Source organism: Perissodus microlepis, chromosome 1 (genome assembly GCF_051167445.1).
Source record: "Perissodus microlepis isolate ML-2025 ecotype Zambia chromosome 1, ASM5116744v1, whole genome shotgun sequence".
NCBI classification, from domain to species: Eukaryota; Metazoa; Chordata; class Actinopteri; order Cichliformes; family Cichlidae; genus Perissodus; species Perissodus microlepis.
In genome coordinates, this window is record NC_140461.1 from 14,491,747 (window position 1) to 14,515,709 (window position 23,963).

Consider the following 23,963-nt stretch of genomic DNA (forward strand, 5'->3'; position numbering starts at 1 on the left):
TGTGTGTATCTTGGACTATCTGGACCGATTCTTCCCACAAGTGCATTGCAAATATCACCATGGAAACAGCAGAACTATATCATTATATGATCAAATGATGACAGGCAAGATGACTAGTCTCTATATGTGAGTCTGACAGATTAGGCAGGAGTTCGGTACATTTACACTGGTCATTTTGCATGTTTGACTTAACATCCGTAACTTACGTGAAATGTTTGTTCTTGTACTTCAGAAAGAGCTAAGGACAATTTAAACTAAAAGTTTTCTCCTCCATTATAATAAATATATGGCTGACTGTCTAGCAAACGCAAAAAATGTTATGACTGGGATGTAGATACTGTTAAAAATTTACTTTTTTATAGAGATTTTTGCTGTCAGGCCTCAATATGCTCTAAAAAGACATTTTTCAGCTGTGACACATGCCTCCTGAGTGGGATACATGCATGCTAAGGAGAGAAGGAGAGATAGGAACCAAACACACTGTGTGATGTTAAAAGAAATTCAGAAAGAAATAAGAAATACTTTAAAATCCTTACCACTCAGTTTCTGGAATATTTGTTGATCCTATCTCAGTCTGTCCCGAGCACAGAGACCCTATTCACACTTGGTTTTGAGATGCGTCCTAGCTGATATGATCACATGAACTGGACTGCTGGGGCACATTGGTGTTTACATCCATGTTTATCGTGTGTCTCTATCGAGGCTACTTCTGTTTAGATTTTCTCACTGTCTGCAGCTCAAAGAACCCAGCTCACACATATTTTATCTGACGTTGGTTAGAGTGATTTGGCCTCACAGCATCTCAGATGACAACATTATACTTTATGTTTTTCAAAGCATTGCCATTCCCAAACAAAGAGATTGTAAATAAGAAGAATATTTATTTGTTTAGTCCATATTTGCAAAGACAAACGGTAGCTGTAAACAAACCAGGGCAGACCCGATGACAAGTTCATGCTTTTCAGCATCTTTATTGACTCGCTTTCATCAACGGTTGTCGTTTCCACATGGCTGGAGCTTTTCAGCCACCAGCCGAACACACAAACACCAACAACAACAATCATGACAGGAGTTAGCCCACAGTTTAAGCAGGCGAGGCGTGGTTGCCGATGCCACTCAGGTGCGTCCGTCTCCCCTGCAGTGGCACCACAGACCACACCCCGCCATCTCCTTACTAAGGAGACAAGAGGGAAGCAAAACATGTTGATATCAAGCATTAAGTTAGCACCAAGCAAGATTCAAGATTCAAGTGGAAAATAGAGATAAAAGAAAATGTTTTAGGAGGATACAGGAAGAGAAGAAGCACAACTTCACAAAAAAAGGAGGATGGTAGGAGGGAGAAATCGCCTTAGGTGAACAGTGGTCTAGAGGTGTGTGGAGAGAGGCAGTGGTGCTGAGACTCCAGGGGAAATCCAGAGGTGTGTGTGTGTGTGTGTGTTAACATGAACGTGTTATACAGATGTAATAATTCATACAGTGATAATTAGGACTCCGGGGACTCTATGTCATACACCCCCAGTCCCTCTTCACTCTTTCATTCTCATTCATTTTCTTTCACACTTACTCTCCCCTTACTTCGCCCCTATTATCTCTCCTGCCGTTCTCACACTTTGTCTGCTTCATATTCATCCGCTCTTCTATCTTGCTGTTATCCCATCTGCTTTTACATTTTTTTTATTCAACCCACGACTAGAATCAGATACAGAGAGATGGAGTGATAGATGGAAATGACTTTGTACACTCTCTTGAATTGTTTTGTTATCATGTTCTACCGGTCAGAATAAATTAGGTTTGCAGGCTTTTATGTATTCTAGTATGTCTGTGTGGGAATTACAGTCAAAGAGTTCAGATTTGAAAGAGCGTTTCTCTTTTGCTAAATTTCATTTTCTCAGAAAATAAAAAGGCGTTAATTTTCTTTTAGGTTATGAGGTTTAGGTTTGTCTGTCTGTTAGCAGGATTGTGCAGAAAGTTATGCATGAAGATTCCAGCACATGTGGGGGCTTGGCTCAACCTAGAAGTCCGTCCAGCCATCTATTCTCTTCTGCTCATCCTTATCAGGGTGGGCTGGAGCCTATCCCAGCTGTATTAGGGCGAGAGGCGGGGTAAACCCTGGACAGGTCGCCAGTCTATCGCAGGGTCAAAGAAGAAGTCATTAATGTTTTTGAGTTGATCTGGATAACGATCCAGGAGTCTTTGGAAGAATTCTTCACTATTGTGAGACTGTGAAAAAAAAATCAGATATTTCACATCATATGTACATTTATACACCAGCTTTATGTTCAATAAACTGTTCAAACATGGTGTTCAGGGCAGTTTGCATCACTTTTTTCATCCGCTACTTCAATTTTACACATCATTTCATAGTTTCATCGTTTCATGTTGCTTTTTTGACCGTGCTCCACTTAAAAGATTTTCTTTGATTTCAACTTAGCCAGCATGAAAGCAGGAAGGTGTTTTGCTTTTTATGTGCCTGCGTCACGTTTGTTGTTTCTCCATTCATGTGTATGCACATCTCAGTCCTTTGAAAGCTGCCTGAACAAAGGAAATTCTACAAACTGTTCACAAACGTTCACTTCGACTCAACCATGAACAGATTAGATTTTGGTGGTCAGAGATAAAGATCCCTGTAATCTTATAAAAACATTTTGGTTCAGATGCACATTTTATTTTACCACTATCATAAAATTCAGGAAAGAAAATATGGACATTGCTTAAGATTATAACGTACTTGACATTGGGTCAGATGCTAAATTGGTAATGCTAATCCTGGCTGTCCAAAATTTAAATCCTTTAAAAGTGTTTACCACATACATTCCCTTCAGGCTACTTTTTGTCTGTTTTGTAATTTGCATTTAGATACATTTTTGAGTATATTTGTGTGTGAGTGTGCCTTGTTGTGTCTGCAAAGGGTTTGGGCTATAAGAGTGTGTCAGCCAGCATGCATACTTGCACATCATTGTGTGCAAACGGCGTATTTTGAAGCTCTGTGTAGATGTGTAGGAACTTCTTTACATGAGCTCATTCTGTATTCTGTATATGAATTAGTATGTGCGCTGGGAATTGTAAAATCCTAGTGAGCCTGTGTGTTTCTGGCGAGGCGTCTGCAGTAATGGTGCTTCAGTAGGAAAGGAGAAACGCGATAATAAATCACCCTCATTTAGACTAACGCCTGCTAGAGAAGGAGATGGGGGGAGGAGCTGAATGGAGACATAATCAAGAAAATGAAAATTGGACATAAAGATGAAGAAATGAAGAGAGACTAGATTTAAAGAGCAGAATGATGAAGAGAAGGTTTAAAGCAGGACACAAGCGATAATAAGCCGTCGCACGTGACATTTTAACATCACTATGTTTTGACAATCTTAATTCTGGGACATAAGGGTTTGCAGGGAGATGTAGACAAACTCTGCATTTCTTCTTTGCCTGAGAATTTGATCTGCTTTGCTGCTTGCAGGACAAAACAGAGCCATAGCTTCATGTTTTAGCATCAGTGGAGCTTTCATTGGGTCTTACAATAGGAGATGATTGAATGCAGGCCAAATGAGAATTCTCCTCCAACATGCTCGCGCTCTTCAGCAAAGTGAGGGAGACAACAAACACGTAGATTGACAGCAGGGATTGTAAAGCATTTCTGTGCTCAAATGCTGCAGCAGGAATCAGTGGGATTTATGAGAATCGTGTGTCCCATTGTTCAGGAACATTACTCACAACAGCGCATTAAAGTGAATTATTGGTTTAATTCATTTTAATTATTAAAATCTCCAGTAAAGTCTCTAGTCAGGGGTCGCACAACAAGAGATGAATTGAGAGAGGGAGGGAGCGGTTGTAGGTAGACAGAGAAAAGAAGCCGCCTGTCTGCCGGCATAGCTGACATAAAATTCTTGCTGGGTCAGCAGTCTAAGAGGTGACTGCTGCCACGTTTTATATTTATTAGGATTGTTTTTCAGTTCCATGGGAAGTCCAGGACAAAAGGAGACACGAATTCAGTGAAAACAAGTGGGATTTCTTTACTAGGCTGTAATGGTGCCTGTGTTATGGAGCCATGGTTTTGAATTTTCTGTGAGTTCATAGTTCATTTTGCTTTGAGTATGTTTTATGATTTCTTTTTTCTTTGTTGAGTCTCCAGTTCTTAGTTCTTCCCTCTGTTCACTTCCTGTCCCTCCATCAGTCTTGTCTCTGTTTCTTAGTTCAGTTGTGGCTTACTTCATGTTTTATTTTGGTAGCTGTTGGGATTTTTATCTCACTTTACTTCCTTTGTCATTTTCTTAGGTTTAGCTGCATCCTTTTACCACAGGCTTTTTCACCATCCCTAATTACCTCTTGTATAGCAATGTATATTTATATATCCCCAAGCAGAGTGTCTGTCTCCCTTGCATTTGTTTTGCTATTTAAAGCTGTTGAATTTTGTTATGTTTGGGTTATTTTTATAGACTTTGTCTCCTGACTCAAAAGGTCAGATTTTACATTACACTGTTTTGTGTGCGCGCCCTGCATTTGGGTCATGTTTCTGCTCACCCTCAACATAGATGGCAACAACAGACATTTTCACATGGACAGATAATGTTATATTCTTGATTAACACACTTTTTATTTAGCCAAGTTCAGTCTTGTAGACTTGCTCTGCGCTGGTAGACTGACTAACTTTTTAAGTGCACTGACTGTATGTCATAAGTTACAGGCTGAGGACTCAGTGCGGACTTGAGGAATGGAATAAACTGAAAACACGCCTTTAGTTGGGAGATAAAGTAAAACAAAATAACAGAGCCCATTCAAAATCCACCCTAAGGGAAGAAATCCAAAATGCTGCACAAAAGGCCAGAAGAGTATGCTACAAATGAAGTTCAGACTAGCTAGGCTTTCTTCGCTGTAGCTATCAACAAAATCTAAAACTCTGTTTGGAGATGGATCTCACAAAGGTGGTCTACAGAGGTGGGCTCTGTCAGGCTCTGTGTGCAGACACATAAAAATTGTGGGTTTTGTGGATCAAAATGATGAAATGATCCCTACGAGTGCCACCAGTCAGTTTCTACAAGAAAATCATAAAACCTAAAGAGAGAAAAGCTTTAATAAAAATCACAATTTTAAAATCTTGAATAACAAAAGGACTTAAAAGTTGGGGCAATTACACTACCTTTTTCAGTTTTATAATTTTTAACTTTGATGGATCTATATTGTTGTAAGGGAAAAAGGTGACCAGTAACATATAATGGTCTAAAGGTTTTTATTTATTTATGTTTTTATAAGTTGCTCAGTGTCTGAAGTAAATGTCTGAGCCTCTAAATTAAAAGCAGAGTTCAGTGACATGTGGTCCTTTAATTAGTTTGTAGACAGAGCTTCTCATTCTGCGACAAACCAAACTGTCTATAAAAATCACGTCCATATCAAAGGCTCACTTTAGCTCTGCAGGCTTGCTATGGGAGTGTTTTGGTGGAATATATCTGTGTGTCTCACTCCTCTCTCTAGCATGAAAACGCTAATCCAACATTACCTCTGCCCTCGTGCTGTCCTTCAAGCAGCTAATTGAAAACAGGTTTATACAGTGTGGTGTGTGCGCCTCTGTGTGCGCCTCTGTGTGATTCCAACAGTGGTTAGATTAGCTTTTCTAATTTACCGTGAATCTGTTGCGCCTATTGTGTATGGATTGTTTCAGTTTATCTGAGAGAAACAGGATGTCGAATAAAGAACACACTTGCAATCATATTGTTTTGTATAAAATATGTTTTTTTTGCCAGACTATAATAATAGTTGGTCTACACATTAAAGAAGTTTGTGAACTGAAGGTTTGACCTACTGTGTAAATCTGGATGGTAGGAGTGGGCAATAGAGCCTCAAAATGATATCATAACATTTCAAGCAAATTTCCAGTAACATATATGAAGATATTACAAAAAAGTTGCCAACAGTAGAAGAAGCATTACAATAAAGTAGTAGTGACAGAACATAAGTCAAATGTAAGCACAAAGTAGCCTAGGGAATGTTATCCCAGGGACTTTTAAATGAAATTATACAATAACTACAGAGGCCTTGAGAGGCCAAACGGACTGCAACTTAAGAAAACACCAGCAATAAGAAAAACGCTGCAAAAGCACACAAAACACAACGGAAATAGGAAAAACGAAAACAGAAATAGGAAAAAACACAAGGGAAGTGTTTCTGGGGAGACAATAACCCGACGGACCAGTTGGAGGAACCCAAAACATGGTAGGCGTTTTTTTTTTAATCATGATTCATATAATACTGATGATGGATATTTAGGCTAATAGTTAGGCTAACACACTTACCTCTCATCTTTTCTTTCCTCACAAAACACAAAATAGATCCTCCACTTCTTTTAAGTGTCTTCCAGTGCAATTCTTAGCATATTTTGGTTCCTGCAATTAGACCGTCGCATTATTGTCTCCCCAGAAAGACTCCCCTTGTGTTTTTGGAAATCTGTTTTTTCCTAATTCCATTGTCGTTTTTCCTAATACCGTTGTGTTTTGTGTGCTTTTGCAGCATTTTTTTTAATTGCTGGTGTTTTCTTAAATTGCAGTCCGTTTGGCCTCTCAGGGCCACCATAAATAACGGCCTAATACTGTTGCCTATAGCTTTTTATTTACAGAACTCATTTTTCACCATGTAACTGCATCTGTGATTTACATCCACCATATGGAGTGTAACTAGTGAGTGCTCCAGCGATGCTCAGTCATTTTATTTGTTTAATTTTGGGTCGCACATAAGCAGCTGTTCGCATATCAACAGATGAAGGAAGATTGTTGTTGCTACCTTAACAGGAACCGTGTTCTTGCACATTTTACGAAGTATTATGCTTTGTTGGGGGTAGCCAAACCACTTCCCTCCTGTTAAAGTGACTCCCTCTTTAGGTATTAATTAGCAGCAGCAGCTGACATGCTGCTCTCACTTTCAGACATTTTTGGGCTTGTGTCGTGTGTCCTTGAGAAGATAAATGCATGGCATTGCTATATGACTGATATCACAATATGACACTTCTATATCGTGTACAGATTTAGGCTGGTATTATCTAGTGTGGTATGATATGGCAAAGTCCTACTGGGTGGAAAGAGAAGAGGCAGCTCTTACCTTTAAATGTCAGAGCTTGATAGAGAGTAAGCACAGCTAATAGTCTTCATATTATATGTTTTCCTGTATAAAATAAACCTACATTCCTCTCAGTTTACTTTCTGTTCTTTTAACTGGTTTTCACTTTCAACATACTGGCCTCTTGTATGTAGCCTTGACAGTGTTTCTGTGTTTCTGATTTGATTATGTAATATATCATATAACTAAGCAGATCTCATTTTCATCTCCTCTCTCCTTCTCTCACACACTTTCTATCGCTCATGCATTCTCTGGCCAAATTATTAGGAACACCTACATCAGAGTAGAACAACTCTGGCGTCAAATTTACTACATTAAAAATGTGTTTCCAATATTTTCTTGCCCTTTGACATTAAGGACACTTGAGCCTTTAACCCCCTTGCCTCATTATGGGTGTTAAGGATTCAGGTTTACAAATATATCGATAATTTACTCCCTCTCAACATCCATTTCTGTCATTTCCCTTTATGTATTGCCTACGTTTCATGACTGGGTTTCTGTTTCCTCCAAGCTTACTTTCTTTTCCTTCATAGTTTGACACATAAACTCCTGCTTCTGTAACTCTACCACCTCTGTGAGAAATAAATAAACATCCTTCTCCGTGTGCTCACTTCTTTATTTTTTCGCATTTCCTCCCCCACTTTAATTTTGAACAAGCGGCCTCTTTCTCTCTTCCGCCAAACCACTCAAGTAAGTGCTTAGATGGTTTTACAGATTGTGTTTATTGCACCGATAAGATCAGACAGGACCACACGCGCGTGTGGACACACAACACACAATTTCTATTCCCCTTATACAAAACTGAAGGTGCAGATTGTATGTTGGGCGCCTGTAATATGAGAAAGAATAAAATAAGAGAGACTGATGAGTAAGGTAAATGCTGGGGAAATGGTGTTTGTGATGTAATGAAGATGAATTGGTCAGCTTTTATTGTTTTCCGAGAGGGGAGTGAGAGATGTGGATTACTGAAATAATATAGAGGAAAAGTGTGAAAGTTACAGAAGTATAGTGTGCTATTGTATTTTTTTTTAATTTAATAACCTGGAAAATCTAATATCACATTTGTCAAAGTCCCGCATTGACTGATACAGTCATAGGATCAGGTTATTTTGTAAAAACACAGTCAGATGCTGTGTTTTTCATTGATTAGCTGCATTATTTTCACCTCTGGCTGTTGCATTATCCTCAGTCATCTCAATTTGTCCTGCTGTTATCTATATCCTTTTATCTGCTGCTGTGACCTAATATCCCCACAGGAATCATTAAAGTTTCATTCAATGTAGGATAACCTAATTTATTGTAAAGTATAGAGACAGCAGCTCAGCCTTTGTGTCCTGTGGGGAAATCTGAATGGGACATAATTTACTTTAATGAGTACTTTATCCAAAATGCTATGTAAATGCTTTAGCCAGGTGACCATCAATTTTCTGTATGCGCAGCACTCATGTAGGATTAATATGACAGCTCTCAAATAGTGGCTGGCTTAATGACAGAGATAAGGCACCCATTACCACACCACTGCTACAGAGAAACACAGCAAAACTGTTGAAATCTCATGATAATTTTAGCCCTGACAGTAGTTTAATTAGTAGTTAATTAATAGTAAATGTTTGATTAATAATTAGGAGTTAATTCAAATAAATGACACTAACAACACAAGAGGACGAGTTCAAGAGGTGAAGCTTAGCAGACAGATATCAGCTACAGCTGCCTACATCTGTGCACCTGTCAGTCAAAGCTCAGACTCTGTTACAGCTCTGTCTAGACATGAGGAAGCACAACGGAAAGATATAAAGGAGGGTCCTGCCTCAGCTGCCAGTTCAGAGTGTCACAATTTCAAATGTAATATTTATTCAGCCATGCGCATGTAAAAAGAAAGGTTACAATAACTGAAAGAAATTTACTTGCGATTGCATCAAGTGCAAAATAACTAAAGAAACAGATCCGTCTTCTGAGAAACAGATGAGAAAATTGTGTAAAAGAAAAGGTAGTTCACTGCTTCTGCTTCAGTGGTACAATAAAACTGAATTAGTCTATTTGCACAGATGCAGTCACACACACACACAAAATCCCATTACAAACCAATAACAGCACTTGGCAAAGTCTTAGATGTAACACAAGAGAACACACAGTCAGCTACAAAAAAGGTGTGGAGGCTGAGGACAGAAGTATAATGCTGTTGTTAACAGTTGCTGAGACCAGACAGTGAGCTGAACCAAGCAAACCCAAGAGTGTGAGCCAATTAAGAGGAGAGGTTCAGATGGACAACATAAAAATCCTCAGACGTGGAGAGAGCAAACTAGTAGATTATGTGATGCTTAGACCTTAAAATACATGCAGCTGCTACAAAGGGAGGAAATTAGCTACACAGACAATAACCTTTTTTAATACCAGGCTATAAACATATCATTTCCGTTGTAAAGTTGGGCATTTTAACAGGAATGTCCAAGGATTGACTCACTTTTATAGCCAGCCTTAGGTGGCAACTTGAGGAAAGGCACTTTCACTGTTACTTTAGCTCTGGAATTTGCTGCTTTTTGGAAATTACATGTTAATGAAAAGGGTAGATTACAAAGAACATCAGTGCAAACAGCTCAGCTATACCACATTTGGTGATAGTCAGGGGCTTTGCTGTGATTAGTGTGAATGGCAGTAAAGTGTAAATGGTATTGCAACATGACAATATTTTAAAGAAAGGATCTGCTTTAAAAGTTAAATGGTCGCCTGAAAGAACTTTCTTCCTGTTAATGCCAGCATGTCTGGCCAAAACTTACAGGTCACCTGAGCACTAATTTAGTAAAAGAAGAGCAATGCCTAACCTGAACAAAGACACACCACATTTGGTGAGAGGTGAGATTGGATAAGTGCAAAAGGGACATTTTTACCAGCCTCAGCTATACTTGTGTTTACCCACACTAACATTAACATTAACCTGCTACACATTAGCACTGCCATTGTCAACATGTTTCCATGATTTAGGCTTTTAGATCATAGCACCACTAAACACATTGCACACTCTCAGTAGAATCTCCCTGAGCCAGTATCATAGCTGTGGACTCTTAAATCATATGCAGTGACTGTAGGCTATAAACTGGTGTCTCTATGTCTGTCCAGCCTTGGTGGTCTGAACTGCAGCACCAGCACTCAAAGCTATACATTATTAAACCACCTAGCTTGCATAATAACATTGTGTGGGACAGTGGGTTTTTTTTTTACATTGTGTTAGTAGTTTTCCTTATTTTATTCATCAGAATTTATGAGTAGCCAGCACAAAAGCACAGGTAGTCCTGTAGCTCGCTGGACCTTCATTTCATATGTTCGCAGCTCGTTTAATAATGCAGGAGCACCAAGCCAGGTCAGAGCTTTTGAAGCAGCTGTAAATGTACAAAGGTGTGTGGTATATAAACTATAGAGGCATCTCATTTACAATAGGTAATTTATCAAGGCAGCAGGTGGTGAACTTGGACCCCAGGAGCCCTCAGCAATAAATATAAATACGTTGGAGCTGATTTAAGCGCACAGGTACACACATATGCAGAGACACGCATGGCAAGAGCACATATAGACATATTCAAAGGGACTTACATTAACACACACAAAAGCTATAATTCCTTTATTGGAGTGTGTGGTCATGATTTAGGTGCTTTGCTGTCTTGCTGTAGGCAGCACATAAAGAACTATAATCAATAATCCATATCTGTGTCATGAATGATTTGCTTTAACACACAAACCCATAAACACATACGGCATAGAGTACATGCAGCTGTGGCAAACTCACATTCAAATCAGTTAATTGTGCTATATCAGTTCTTCTTAATGTGTGTGTGTGTGTGTGTGTGGGTATTAACATCTTCGTGGGGACCAAAAATTGGAAGTTTACTATACTTGTGAGGACCGACAGCCCTTGTGGGGACCAAAATACCGGTCACGAGTTTGAAGGCATTTTTGAGACTCGAAATGTGGTTTTAGTGTCAGGGTTACAATTAGGTTATGGTCAATTTTAGGCATTCATTTTTTATGGTTGGGTAAGGTTAGGGTAAGCGGCTAGGGAAAGCATTATATCAATGAGTTGTCCCCACAATGATATACATACACGTGTGTGTGTGTGTGTGTGTGTGTGTGTGTGTGTGTGTGTGTGTGTGAGAGAGAGAGAGAGAGAGAGAGGGAGTGAGAGTGAGAGAGAGAGAAAGAGAAAGAGAGAAATAAAGACATACTTATTTTTTGTCTCAAGCAAGTACATCAATTTTTTGTGATGGACATGACAACACAGTGCAGAAATGTACTGCTGTAAGATAGCTTGAAAAGTTTCCACAGATAACATGTGAACCCTGAAACAAAACATTAGATATCTAATATATCTAACTGATTAGATATGGCAGGTTAGCTATGTAAATGTATTTTTTGTAGTTATCAGAAGTAAAAAGACTTACTGCCACTCCAAGAGGAGCGCTAAAGTAACTATTTTAGCAACCATTCCACCTCAATAAGTTGAGGTGGAATTGGTTCCTGTTAAATAATCATTCCAGATTCTGTATGATACACATTACATCAAGTTTGTCTTGTGCACTTGATAAAAACAGTAACTCAGTCAAGAAAGCAAATGTAATTTATTTAGAGCATTATGAGTACTTTTTATCCATCTGTCTTTCTTCTGTCTAATAAAACGCAAATGGTACAAGCGTTGATCTAATAATAAATCACAATTATGGATATAGCTTATGATGGCAGAACAACCCTGCGGAGAGAATGCAGCTAGATATGTTAAGATTATTAATAAAAACAGGGAATAGCGAGGAGAAGAAGGAAGGGTCGATCTGACAAAAGTATACATGAGGTTGAAAGAAAGAAACCAAGGAGAGAATGTCTTTGTTTCTTTGTTTATGTCTGTTTAGGATGCAGACAACATTCTGCTGCTGGTTCACTTTGATCACTAGAGAGGTTTTCTGTACACACAGACACACAGACACACACACACACACACACACACACACACACACACACACACACACACACACACACACACACACACACACACAGGGACATGCAATAAGTTATCCTTCAACAGGAAACAAAATGGGTGGGGAAAACCAGACTGTGTTCTCATATCTGACCATCCGGAAAAGACAAGGGTAGAGATAAATAGCAGTCGTGTGTGTGTGTGCAGTTTGTTTGTCATGAAGTACATGCACAAACTTAGCACAATCAAAGTATTCATGAGACAAAGTCTTATCACGTCTGACTGGGTGGGAGAAGGGAGCAGCAAATACTGACTTTGCTGCCAGTCTTTGTTTCTGATTTTCCTTCAGTCGTCTGTTCTTGTTCTCTTTCACTGTGTCTTTGATGGGTTTTTACATTTTCACATTTCAGCTACTGCTGTGAAAATTATTGTTAGCGCTCACTGTTAACACTAACGTTGTTAATTGCACACAATCTTTCCAAATCTCTATGAAATTTTGTCCAGTCTCCACTAAACTCATAATTTCTGTGTGTGACAGCAACACATTAATACCAGCCTCGGAGCAGTGCTTCCCAAAAATTAGAAATTGTCTCATTCCTACTGCATAATTTATCATGTAATGAAATGTGAAGTTCCCATCAACAGTGTCTAAGTCTCCAGGCCCTGTGGATATTGTTAATTAATTAGTATTTTTATTTATTATTTAACTCTTGTTGGTTTTGTCAATTATAGTAAAAAGTCTTTCTCTCTCATCAGATCTCCCAGATGATCTCAGAAGTCTCCAGAGAGGGAATTACCGAAGCTGCCCTGAACCGCTACAACACACACTCGCCCTCACACACAAATTCATCATCACATACAAACTCTCCCTCTCACACTCCAGCTGCAACCACCACAGCAGCGACTGCCACCTCCGCTGCTGCCTCTTTCTTTGCCAGGTAAGATTCACTTTACGCAGTGAGTGAAAGCCAAGAAGATCACCTCTCTCATCTGATCCGTACACTCCACGAATCATTCCAACAAGCAGGCATTGTAATTAAACATGATCAGATGATCAGGTGCAGTATTAAATTTCTCTCCAGAGCTGTAAATATATCTGAACATCTGCTGCGTTTGTTCTTTTGTATTTAAATTTGACTAAAGCTTGACTAAACATGACAAATCACAAGCACGGAAAGCCAAGGAATCTGCATACTCACAGCTAGGGCTGCCACGATTAGTCGACTAGTCACGATTACGTCGACTATTAAAATCGTCGACGACGAATTTAATAGTCAACGCGTCGTTTGAAGCTTTGTAAGATCACAAAAGACGCAGGAATAAGTAGTAGGATTTAAGAGTGTAATAACGGACTGAAACAGAAGATGGCAGTACTGCATGTACAAGGATGCCAGCTGCCGTTAAACCCCGAAGAAGAAGAAGCTGTGTCCCAGAATTCATAGCGCGGCCCAGCGCAGTTGCCAACAATGGCGGCAGCTAGTTAGTTTTAATATTACTCTTATTATTCTCTTTGGGTCACAAAATAAAGTTTAACATATTTTCAGGCGAGAATGGAGCTGTGTAAACCTCAAATATCTGCTCAGTTTATCAAGACACCACATATTTTCAAAAGCGCTCCGACGTTTTCGGAGACGTCTGTTACCCACTAGCTCGATAGTTAGCCAAGGTTCAAGGCTCATTAGAGCCCGTGAGAACACCGGACTCCCTGCAAATCGTTTTCAAAGCCACCGCCGTCTTTCGTTACTCAGGTTAAACATGATATATAAGTCACTTAGATAACTTAAAAATGTTATTGTTTGGCTTTTTTTTAGTATTTTATTTGTTCCTGAGTAAATCGGTTTGGCTGAGAAATAAAGTTATAGTTTTTACACAGCTGAATAAGCAGACAGCTGATTATCAGAAGTGTGAGATGCTCGAGAATATACTCCGGTGTCCTGTTATATTTTAGATAGCAAGGAGCAGACGAGACTGAGTTTATTAAACTCCAACGAAACAATCTGCAGATTTCATTAAACTTTAATAAACTATCATATTGTCTTTATTTTTAGTTAGCACATACCTTAAACACTTCAAGCTGTAAGCTAATGATATTTATATAAGAGCACATGCGTGCTGGTGCAATAAGCTGTACATTTTACGTCCAATGGATGCATGATCTGATTAGTCGACTAGTCGCAAAAATAATCGGTGACTAGTCGACTATCAAAATAATTGTTTGTGGCAGCCCTACTCACAGCACTACCGATTTCATTTAATCGCACAACCATCACTTTCTTGGGATTCAGTGGCATTTTGTAGAGTAGTAGATTTATTGTTGCACAGAAATGGCAAACTCATTAGTTCATTTATACAAGTCTCATCATTTAGTTTAGTTTGTTCTGAGTTTAAAGGTCCAGAAATCCCCTCATTCAGGTCGTCGCCTCTTTATTCTCAATTGGTTCAATGAAGCAGGAGGAATTAAAATAATGGGCTGACAAATAATCTTATTGTAAGATAAAGGTGATGAAAAAATGGAATACTATTATACAGTATAATGCACAAAAGAGTACTCACTTATCTCTTGGTTGGGTTGTGTGTCTATCAACGATCCAGTCATCAGTCTTCGATGAACTGTGTAATCAAATCTGGAGAAATGCAGAGCAGCACAACATAAATAAGACACGGGTAATATGGGTAAATTATTGATGAAAAAACATGGCAAGCTCAAAATGAACGAGTAAATTATTCATGGGTGACACCGCACCATGAGTGTGTCACAGTGTCTGAAGCATTGCTGAGATGTCGTATCTAATGAGCTGCTTTAAATCACATTTTAAATGATACTGATGGTTTTCCTTCTCACTCACTCACACGCGTCTTCTCCCCTCTAAATCTGCAGATAATGAAATGTGTGTGCCTGTGTTTGATATATAAGTGTCGGGCATCAGTGGTGCAGACATAATGCTGTCTGTCTTTCAAAGCACTAGCAACCGGTCGTAAATTGTACTGGAAGACACCCAAACACATGCACGCACTCCCTTCTTTGACCCCATGAACTGCCGAGTATCAAGGCCATTTTACACAAACCCACGCACATCTGGTTGACATTACAAACATAAAGCCAGCTGTCTTTGGTCAATTTATGAGCGTGAACCTTGTAAGTGAAAGAATCCAGTTTGTTTAATGGTTTGCCGGGATGTGTTTGTAGATGTCAGTGTCAGTGGGTCTGTTTTATTTGTGTATTTTGTGTCTGTGAAGGAATTCGGTTTAATTGGCAGAGAAATACCAATGTGCTCACCTGGTGTCACCTTTGATTTTTGACTCTGTGTGTGTTTACCTTCAGTGGATGCAGCCATGCAGTGGTGGTAAATCCTTTGCCTATCTTGGTCTTTACTCTCAGATGTGAACTGCATACAGACACTCTTATCAGACACACAGACACACACACAGGTATACACGCACACAATTTCCCCCTTGCTCACTGTCTGCACATGGCAAAATCCCTGTGTCCACTATATCTCCACTCACCTGATCCCCTATCTTCCTTCAGCCTCCTCTTTCTGTCGCCTCTCTTTTCTCTCTCCCTTAATTGCTCTCTTCTTCCTCTATCCCCTTCCTTCCTCTCCTATTGTTCTTTCACAACTCTCCTGTTCTCCCCGTTTTATTAACAGTTTCTCAGTTTCTACATTGACCTTTCCTTTACCTTTCCTAATGTGCATGTGAGTAATATCTTTCATTAATAGCAATCTGTCTGTGAATATGTCACACTCACGCAGTAGCACTACATCTTCCCTGTGCTGCATTGTCCCCAGAGGGTTGCTGGGCCAGAGGATAGAGACATGCGGTGGTGTGTGCATGCTCTTAGTCACTGGGGGAAGGGAGTTTCTATCAGTGAAGGAATTTTTTACTGCATGCTCCGGGGATTGGATCTTTGGGGATTTTGGCTGGCTGTGTGTGTGTGTGTGTGTGTGTGCTGGAGGTAGCCGATTAAATGAATAGGTCCCAGGTGAATTGGTGAATTGGTAGGGCGTTGTTATTTTGGATGGAGGATAGCAGTGAGACTGGGGGGGCTGTCTCATTTACATCTCACTATCTCTCTTCTGTATTCTTTAAAAAGAAGTGCTCCATCAAATGTTAACTTGGGACCAATTAGACACCGATCACAATGGTTGATTGATGATTAAAATAGGCGTATAGTGGTAAACAAATTAACATATCAGCTGTCTCACTTTGGGACCACATTTTATGGTTTCTGTTTTTCTCGTGTGTGTTTTAAACTTTTATTTTGACATATGGAGGAAGAGGCTTATTTGCTCTCAAGTGTCGTCACTAGCCCACATTCTTGCCTTTCATTCCATCCGTTTAAGGCCCGACAGCTTGCAAACAGTGATTTAACACACCATATTATTAACACACTGAAACGAGGCGTAGTGCTAAAACTCTTTATATATCCTTCAGGCAAACAAAGATCATGAGCTAATGAACTAATAAGCAGTGTATGACCTTGGAAACCTCTATAGACCTTTATGTAAAATGCATTTTTTTCTGTGTAGCAGAAGCTACATATTCTTCATTTCATAGCTGAAGGTGGGCATTTTAACAAAGGAGGCTTTGGATGGTTGCTTGGTTAGGAGACACAATACAGAAGAGCAGCAGACATCATAAATTCATTCATCGTCTTTCCATTGACCTATACAAATGAACTGACTTGACTTGTCTTCATGTCTTGACTTGAACACAATGTGTATTAATATTTTATAATGCAGCCTTGGGTGCTAATACAGTCGCCTGGGTTAGTCATCTAAAGCAACGGACAGTGCAGGCAGGGTAGAGTGGGTGGAGCGAGTGTTAGGGTGATTTGTGACAGAACGATAGCAGCAAGGGTGAAAGGGAAGGTTTACAAGATGGTACTGAGACCTGCTTTGATGTATAATTTGGAGATGGAGGCACTAATAAAAAAAACAGGAGGCCAAGCTGGAGGTGGCTGAGCTGAAAATGTTAAGGTTTTTATTGGCAGTGACCAGGATGGACACGATTAGGAGTGAGTATATCAGAGGGAGAGCTCAGGTGGTGAGAGGTAAGGCTGAGATGGTTTGGACATGTGCAGAGGAGGGATGGTGGCTATAATGGGGAAACAATGTTGAACATGGAGCTGCCAGGCAGAAGGACAAGTGGAAAAACCACAGAGGGTTGGTGTGACAGAGGACAATGATAGGCTGATATGGAAGAGGAGAGTCATCTGTGGCAACCCAAAAAGGGAGCAGCCAAAAGAAGAAGAACAAAAAGATGTGCAAAAAGAAGTGATAATACACTGCAGATTATATGGCAATGTCTTAATTGAGAGCAAGGAGTGTGTCAGTCGTGGATTGCATGTACGTGTCAATAGATAACGTCGGTAAAGCCAGTCTCCTGTCCCTCTTAGCCAGTGCTCTCACACTTTCGCCATCGCTCTCTGTCTCTCCCTGTATCGTCTTCTACTGACAGTCTGCTAAAAAGAATGTAATTAGCCACTCAACCAACAACACAGTCAGAGGGACAGCAGCCATAAATCAGCTGTGTGTGCATTTGAATTGAAAGTGTTTGTAGTTGTGTGAAAGGAAGGGGGGTGAAAAAAGCAAAAGCAGCAGCATGTTATTAGCTGGGCTGTTTGTGACCTGTGCTGCTTTTTAACAAGGGACCGAGAGGATGAGAGGCATGGGTGGCTGAGAGAATCAATACATGTGAGGAAGGCTGAATGGATGGTGGGATGGATGGGTGGCTATATAGAGGGCAGAGAATAAGACAGCAAAGCATGAAGGATAAAAAATAATGAGAGAAGAATAAAATAAAGGGTAAGGTATAGGGAATGGTTTAGAGCGAGCGGGATTGGAGTAATAGGAGGGAAGCGAAAGCCGGAGAAGAGTGGAGGAATTAAGGTAAAGGAAAAGAGGATGAAGGGATGTAACAGCTGATGGATGGAAAACAAGTGCCCTTCACTTTAGGGTTAGATCGAAATAGATCCACTTAGACAAATCCCAGGCCACTTGTCATTAAATGGCACCAGTTAGGTGGCGTGTCCACCATGCTTCAGTTGTGCCACAGATTAAACTAGTCGGGGTGAGAGGATATAATAAGAGGGTAATAGCACTGATACAAACATGTCAATAGATGCATGTGTGCATTTTGAAACTGATGTGGCTGGAGGATTTAAGGGATGCATTATAAAAACAGTCACAAAAAAGAATTAAGAATAAATCCTTTGCCCAAGAAGCAGCCCTTTCACAAATGAGCATTTATGCACAGAAGAAGAAAAAAATGCTCATCTACGAGCACTGTGTGCTACAAGTAGGCACCTCCTCCAGCAGAGTAACCATGCATAAATCCATCATTGTCGTATCGCATCCTGCAACTCATCCAGCTTCTTCTTACAGTTGTTTTCCTGTGAAAATTACAAGATAGTTTTTTCCCCAAAAAAATCATTTTATGCCACCATATAAACAGAATGGATCCACAGTTTTGAGGCCATTATTACTTTTATCACACAGTAAATCATTTTATGTAATCTTCTGCATTTTACACGGGCAGTACACTGTTATATTGATATCATGAGAAAACCTGTAATCATTTGCTGCAGTATGTAAGCTTAACTTTCACACAGTGTAAAACCAATTAGGAGTCTTCTCATGGAGGTTTATTGCAAACAGTATGCATTCACACACACATTCAAAGTCAGGAACAGTTACACACAGCTTCCCACCCAAATCTCCAGGGAGTTAGTCAAATGGTGAAATGCTTCATCGTTCTACGGGTCACCGAATCTCTCCTCTCTCTCTCAGTCTCTCTCTCTCTTTTCGCTGACTCTCCCCCTTGCTCTCATTTCTGTAACCTGCCGCAGTTAATTGAAAGCCAATGGTGTGAGAATATGGCTCTTTGACAGAGAGCGTGCCAGAGTGCAAGGTCTCTCATTCTCTTTTTCTCTCTTTTTATTATCTTGGAAATATATATGAAGATAGATTGAATAAAAACTGAGCAGAAATCTCTGCCTGTGGCCCTTTGGAGGTCTTTAATTTGTATCACATTATTAATACTGTTAGGTAATCTGCCAGTTTCAGTTGTGGCTTGTTGAATTGAAGTTGAAGAAGCAAAAGCTCAAACTCAAGAATTTCTTTCTTTACTAATCCAAATGTAGCTCACGTAAATCACTCGAGCACATTTTTGCTAGGAGACTTGCTCAGTTTTCTCTCAAAATGACTCTCACATAACCTCTCTTCTGCCTTTAAGCTCAGCCCAGGTTATATTGAAGCTCTTTGGCTTTAGAAAAATATACTAAATATACATTAGGAAATATGAATATGTAGAACAGGTCTTTTGCACAGGACTCTGACCAAGTAGAAACAGCTATTTGACAGAGACTGGTGCTCATAAGTTGTTAATAATGACATAATTACATTCATTATAAATCAGCAAACATGTATATTTTCAAGCTAAATTCATTCAGATAAACAATTTGACTTGATTTGACGCGACTGTCTTGACAAAGACGAAAAGACGAGTGAAAGTTGCTGTGCTTCATATAGAAATCCAGACTGTTATATATGTATATGAGGTATTTCTGCTAGGAAATGAAGCATGAGAGGAGTGTTAGAAAAGTTTCAGACGAGAAACAATTGTTCTGAGAGAAGCAGACAGGTAGAAAAATGAGAGCAAGAGCAGAAGTAGAGGAGAAAGAGAGTGAAAGTGAGATTTAGAAGTTTAGAAGTTAAAGCTACAAACGAGAGGAAAGAGGAGAGGAGATAGAGTATATATAAATATAATTTCTGGTGGCTTCTTTTGAGCTGAATGCCGCAGGGAATCGTGTAGCAAGAAGGGAAATGAACCACTCCCCATCCAGATGCTGCTACATATGTAAACAGCAATGTGAATATGCTTGTGTGTACATGTGTTCATGACTTTGTGTGTGCATGTGCTGAAGGATATCGGTTGGGTTTTGCATATTTGTTTTACTTTGGATCAGGATGTGTGCAGAATCACACTGTATGTGCATGCATGCGTGCCCCCATCCCTCCTCTCCTTTCACCATCCATCTCCTGAAAATATTTGCTGTTTGCTTTGACTTTGTCACAGTGTAGTTTAAGCATAATAATGTGACAGGTTGACTGCTGTCTCTCCTTCTCTTTCTTCCTTTTGTTCTCTGCTTTTCTCTCTCTCAGAGCTGCTCAGAAGTTGAGCTTAGCATCCAAAAAGAAGAAGCAGAAGACGGCTGCGCTCACAGCTACAGTGACATCATCGCCATCATGTGACCCACCCCTATTCCCCACTAATTTTAGCTCCACCCTGTTGATGGCTCCTCCCCCAGCTCCACCTTGTCTCCTCCGTGCAGCAAACAAGATCAAAGATACTCCTGGACTTGGAAAGGTAACAGTAAAAGAATGTTGTGTGGTCATAAAGGGAAGGAAATGGTCAGCAACAACACTCAGATAGCGTGTAGTGTTTGAATGACACTTAGTTGGTACTACAGGGTATAGAGTGTGCCAAGGAAATATTCCCCAAACCACTACCTGAGCTCTTGATAGAAGATTTGAATCAATCATGTTGTTTACGATCGTGGCTCAAGAGTTGGGAGTTCGCCTTGTAATCGGAAGGTTGCTGGTTCGAGCCCCGGCTTGAACAGTCTCGGTCGTTGTGTCCTTGGTAAACAGATGCAGACAGAGTCAGTCATCAGCAGATAGACACTTCATCTGTTGCCTACTGGTGGTGGTCAGAGGGCCCGGTGGCGCCAGTGTTCGGCAGCCTCGCCTCTGTCAGTGCGCCCCAGGGTGGCTGTGGCTACATGTAGCTTGCCATCACCAGTGTGTGAATGTGTGCGTGAATGGGTGGATGACTGAATGTGTAAAGCGCTTTGGGGTCCTTAGGGACCATTTTACACCAAATTCTGACCAGACCATCTAAACGTTGCAGCTGAAATTGAGACTCATCGGACCAAGCAAAATTTTTCTGTCCTATTGTCTGAATTTGCTGGGCCTGTGCACATTGTAGCCTAAGTTTTCTGTTCTTATCTGAGAGGAATGGCAGCGGTTGTGGTCTTCTGTAGCCCATGTGCTTGAAGGTTCAGTGTGTTATAGTTAAATGATGCTTTTCTGCATACCGTGGTTATTTCTGTCACTACTGTCTTGTACCACTCTGTCTGTAAACTCTACAGATGATTGTGTGGGGGGCCGTTTCCAGTGGGTTAGCAGATCATGAAGCACTGAGAGCAGCCCATCTGGCACCAACAACTATGATCAAAGCCACTTAAATTACCTTTTCTTCCCCATTCTGATGCTCGGCTTGAGCTTCAGGAGATTGTCTTCATGCCTAAATGCAGTTTCTTTTAGGTCACATTCACTACAAGGTCCCAGGGTATTGTGCACAGTCATAACATCCATCTCTCAACAGTCAAGTGAGGAAGAGCAGAGACAACAAAATGCTTAATGAACTGTAATAATAATAATACCAGCCCACCATCCTACACTAACAGCATTTACTTGTTATATCTTTATTGGGGATGCATCAGGACCTATTAGTGATTACATTACAAAAGATATGCAGCGACTGTGTCCCCGACCACCTTGGCAAGTGGTTTAAGCGATCACATCACAGTCCATTTTGCAGATTGTTTACACTTGTATTTAGTGCTTCCCACTTGTGATCTGATTGCCCAAAACAAAAAAAGGGTCAGAGATCCCAGGGGAGGTATTTGTAAGTATTAATTTTCTTTTTTTTTTCATGTTTAGTTGCATTGACATTTGTGTTGGCAACTGTAAAACGATCTGGTTTTAAGAGCTAGTTCAGTCCTCAAAGTATTCAAATTTGATCAAATATTAAGCTGCTGTATTTTATCGTGACCTTGCCTCATTTATCTAAATGTGTCTACTGGCATGCGTGTGTGTGTCTCCTCTGCTGTAACATACCAAAATGTAACCTACCGGTTACCACGGTAACACATATCAGGCTGACAAAAGTCATCTGTCATTGTTGCCAGCATGGTATGTGTATGTGTGTGTGCGCGTGTGTGCATTGTGGATGCAGTGGAGGGGGCAAACACACACTCGGTTCTCAAGTGTGTGCAATATTGATCGTCCATGTAATGAGTTTTTAGTGCCCCCTCCTCCACAGTTTGAGTGAGAGGCGTGTATGTGTGTGTCCTTCCTGCTGGGGAATGAATGACTATGGAGGACAAAATCAGACATCAAGCAGCAGTGTCCATTACCACACGCAGAGAAAGAAAGAGACCCCACTTGTCCCATTGTGCTTTTGAGTGTGCGCTCACCAGACACAAGCATAAAATCGGTGTGCAGCACAACTGGGTGTGCAGATTTTTTCTACCAGGTCTTATCTGTTTATTAATCTGTGCATGTGTGACATAATTTGTAGGATGATGCAGGTGTAGGAAGACAGAAAGGAGGGTTGTAAATGCCTTTACCAAACCAGGGACCTTCAATAATGTGCCATGGGCTGCAACCATTTGGGCACTCTGCCATCGTGTCATTTTAACTCTGTGTGACATTCATATCAAATACCAGATGAGACCCAAGCCCAGTGTCTCAAGTCAGTTCCATTCCATTTATAATGAGGCAATAAAATTTTACTTTGTGAAATTAATGCAGGATACTACCTACACCCATTTAGTCAGAAAAACCATAAAATACTGAGGACTCGAACCCTTTCCTACAGCCTAAAATTCAAAAACTCTCAGTATTGTGGTATTCTCATTTCTCGTCTTTGGTATCAAATAAAAGATGGGAAACACCAATAATTAAAAAGAAGCTTTCTCTAAACTTTAAAGATAAAAGGATAAAAATATCTGAATATATTATTTTTAATTGTTCTAACTGATTATTTTGTGTTCTCTGTTTTCTACTTCGTCCCTCCTTTGAATCTTTCTCTCTGTTTCTCTCCATATGGAGATGGCAGATGTCTTCTCAGTTGTCAAGGAGATGGATTCATGCTCACATATTTGCAGCCACAGTCACAAACATAAATGATTATAAGATCGACCCCTGAACAGAAGCCTCATACAAAGTGTACATCAGAAAGCACGTACACCAAAACCTTCTTCACAGCCTCCGTGACATTTTTTTATATGCTCAATATATTTTCTACCATTTCACCCCACTTTGATATTCTTTTACCTCATGATAGATGTGTACAAACTGTGTTCTATTACAACTAATTTAAACCAACTATGAGCCCCCTAGCACATACAGTATGTAGGGTTTCTTCTGTTGTGAAATACCTTTCCTTAAGGTGTTTAGTGGGGCTTTCACAAGAACAATTTTTTACAACAAGATTACTGCTGCTAAATAAATAAATGAACAAACAAACATAATGGTATTAATGCAATATCTCTAAACTATTAAAAAATATCTCATGGTTTATTGTTTTCTCTTGGGACTTAAGTTACACTCAAACTACAAGTGCAGGAAGATGCAGACAGAGTCAGTCATCAGCAGATAGACATGCCATCACCATGTGATGTACTGGTTTGTTCACTCCACATTTTGAAGGTTGAGGGTTGTTTTTTTGGAGCCATATTTAGATGGGAAGGCTGTACAAGTTTATTCCACAAGGTCAGATACCTAATTAGTGCTGAAGCAACAGACTAATGAAATGCTAGCATTTCGAACCAAAACCGAAGCACAAACTGCCACAGTTATTTTATTTGATTTATTTAATAACAATTTTAAATGGGTATTCACTGACTTGAGCCAGCCTTAAGTGGTCACGAGATGAAATGCAGTATTTAGCACTGCCATGCTGGCTTCACATATATATATTTGTATATAATTCTGGTTCTTTCCATTTAACACAAGTAGAAACCAGCATTAAGCTGCAGTACTACCTATTATGTTGAAGTGGGAAAATTGGTGCTGGATGAATCAGTAATCATATCTTTGTTATCATATCAAAA

General features: G+C 39.9%; 1 protein-coding gene across 2 annotated transcripts in view; it reads left to right on the plus strand.

The window, feature by feature from the left end:
• The window catches only part of kif26ba (kinesin family member 26Ba), a 100,050-nt gene that overhangs the window by 32,819 nt on the left and 43,268 nt on the right, over positions 1-23,963 (plus strand). For both annotated transcript variants that reach the window (XM_084931140.1, XM_084931150.1), the window contains exons 4-5: positions 12,812-12,993; positions 20,224-20,428. In XM_084931140.1, the coding sequence (XP_084787266.1) occupies positions 12,812-12,993; positions 20,224-20,428 (387 nt within the window). The remainder of the gene's footprint in view (positions 1-12,811; positions 12,994-20,223; positions 20,429-23,963) is intronic.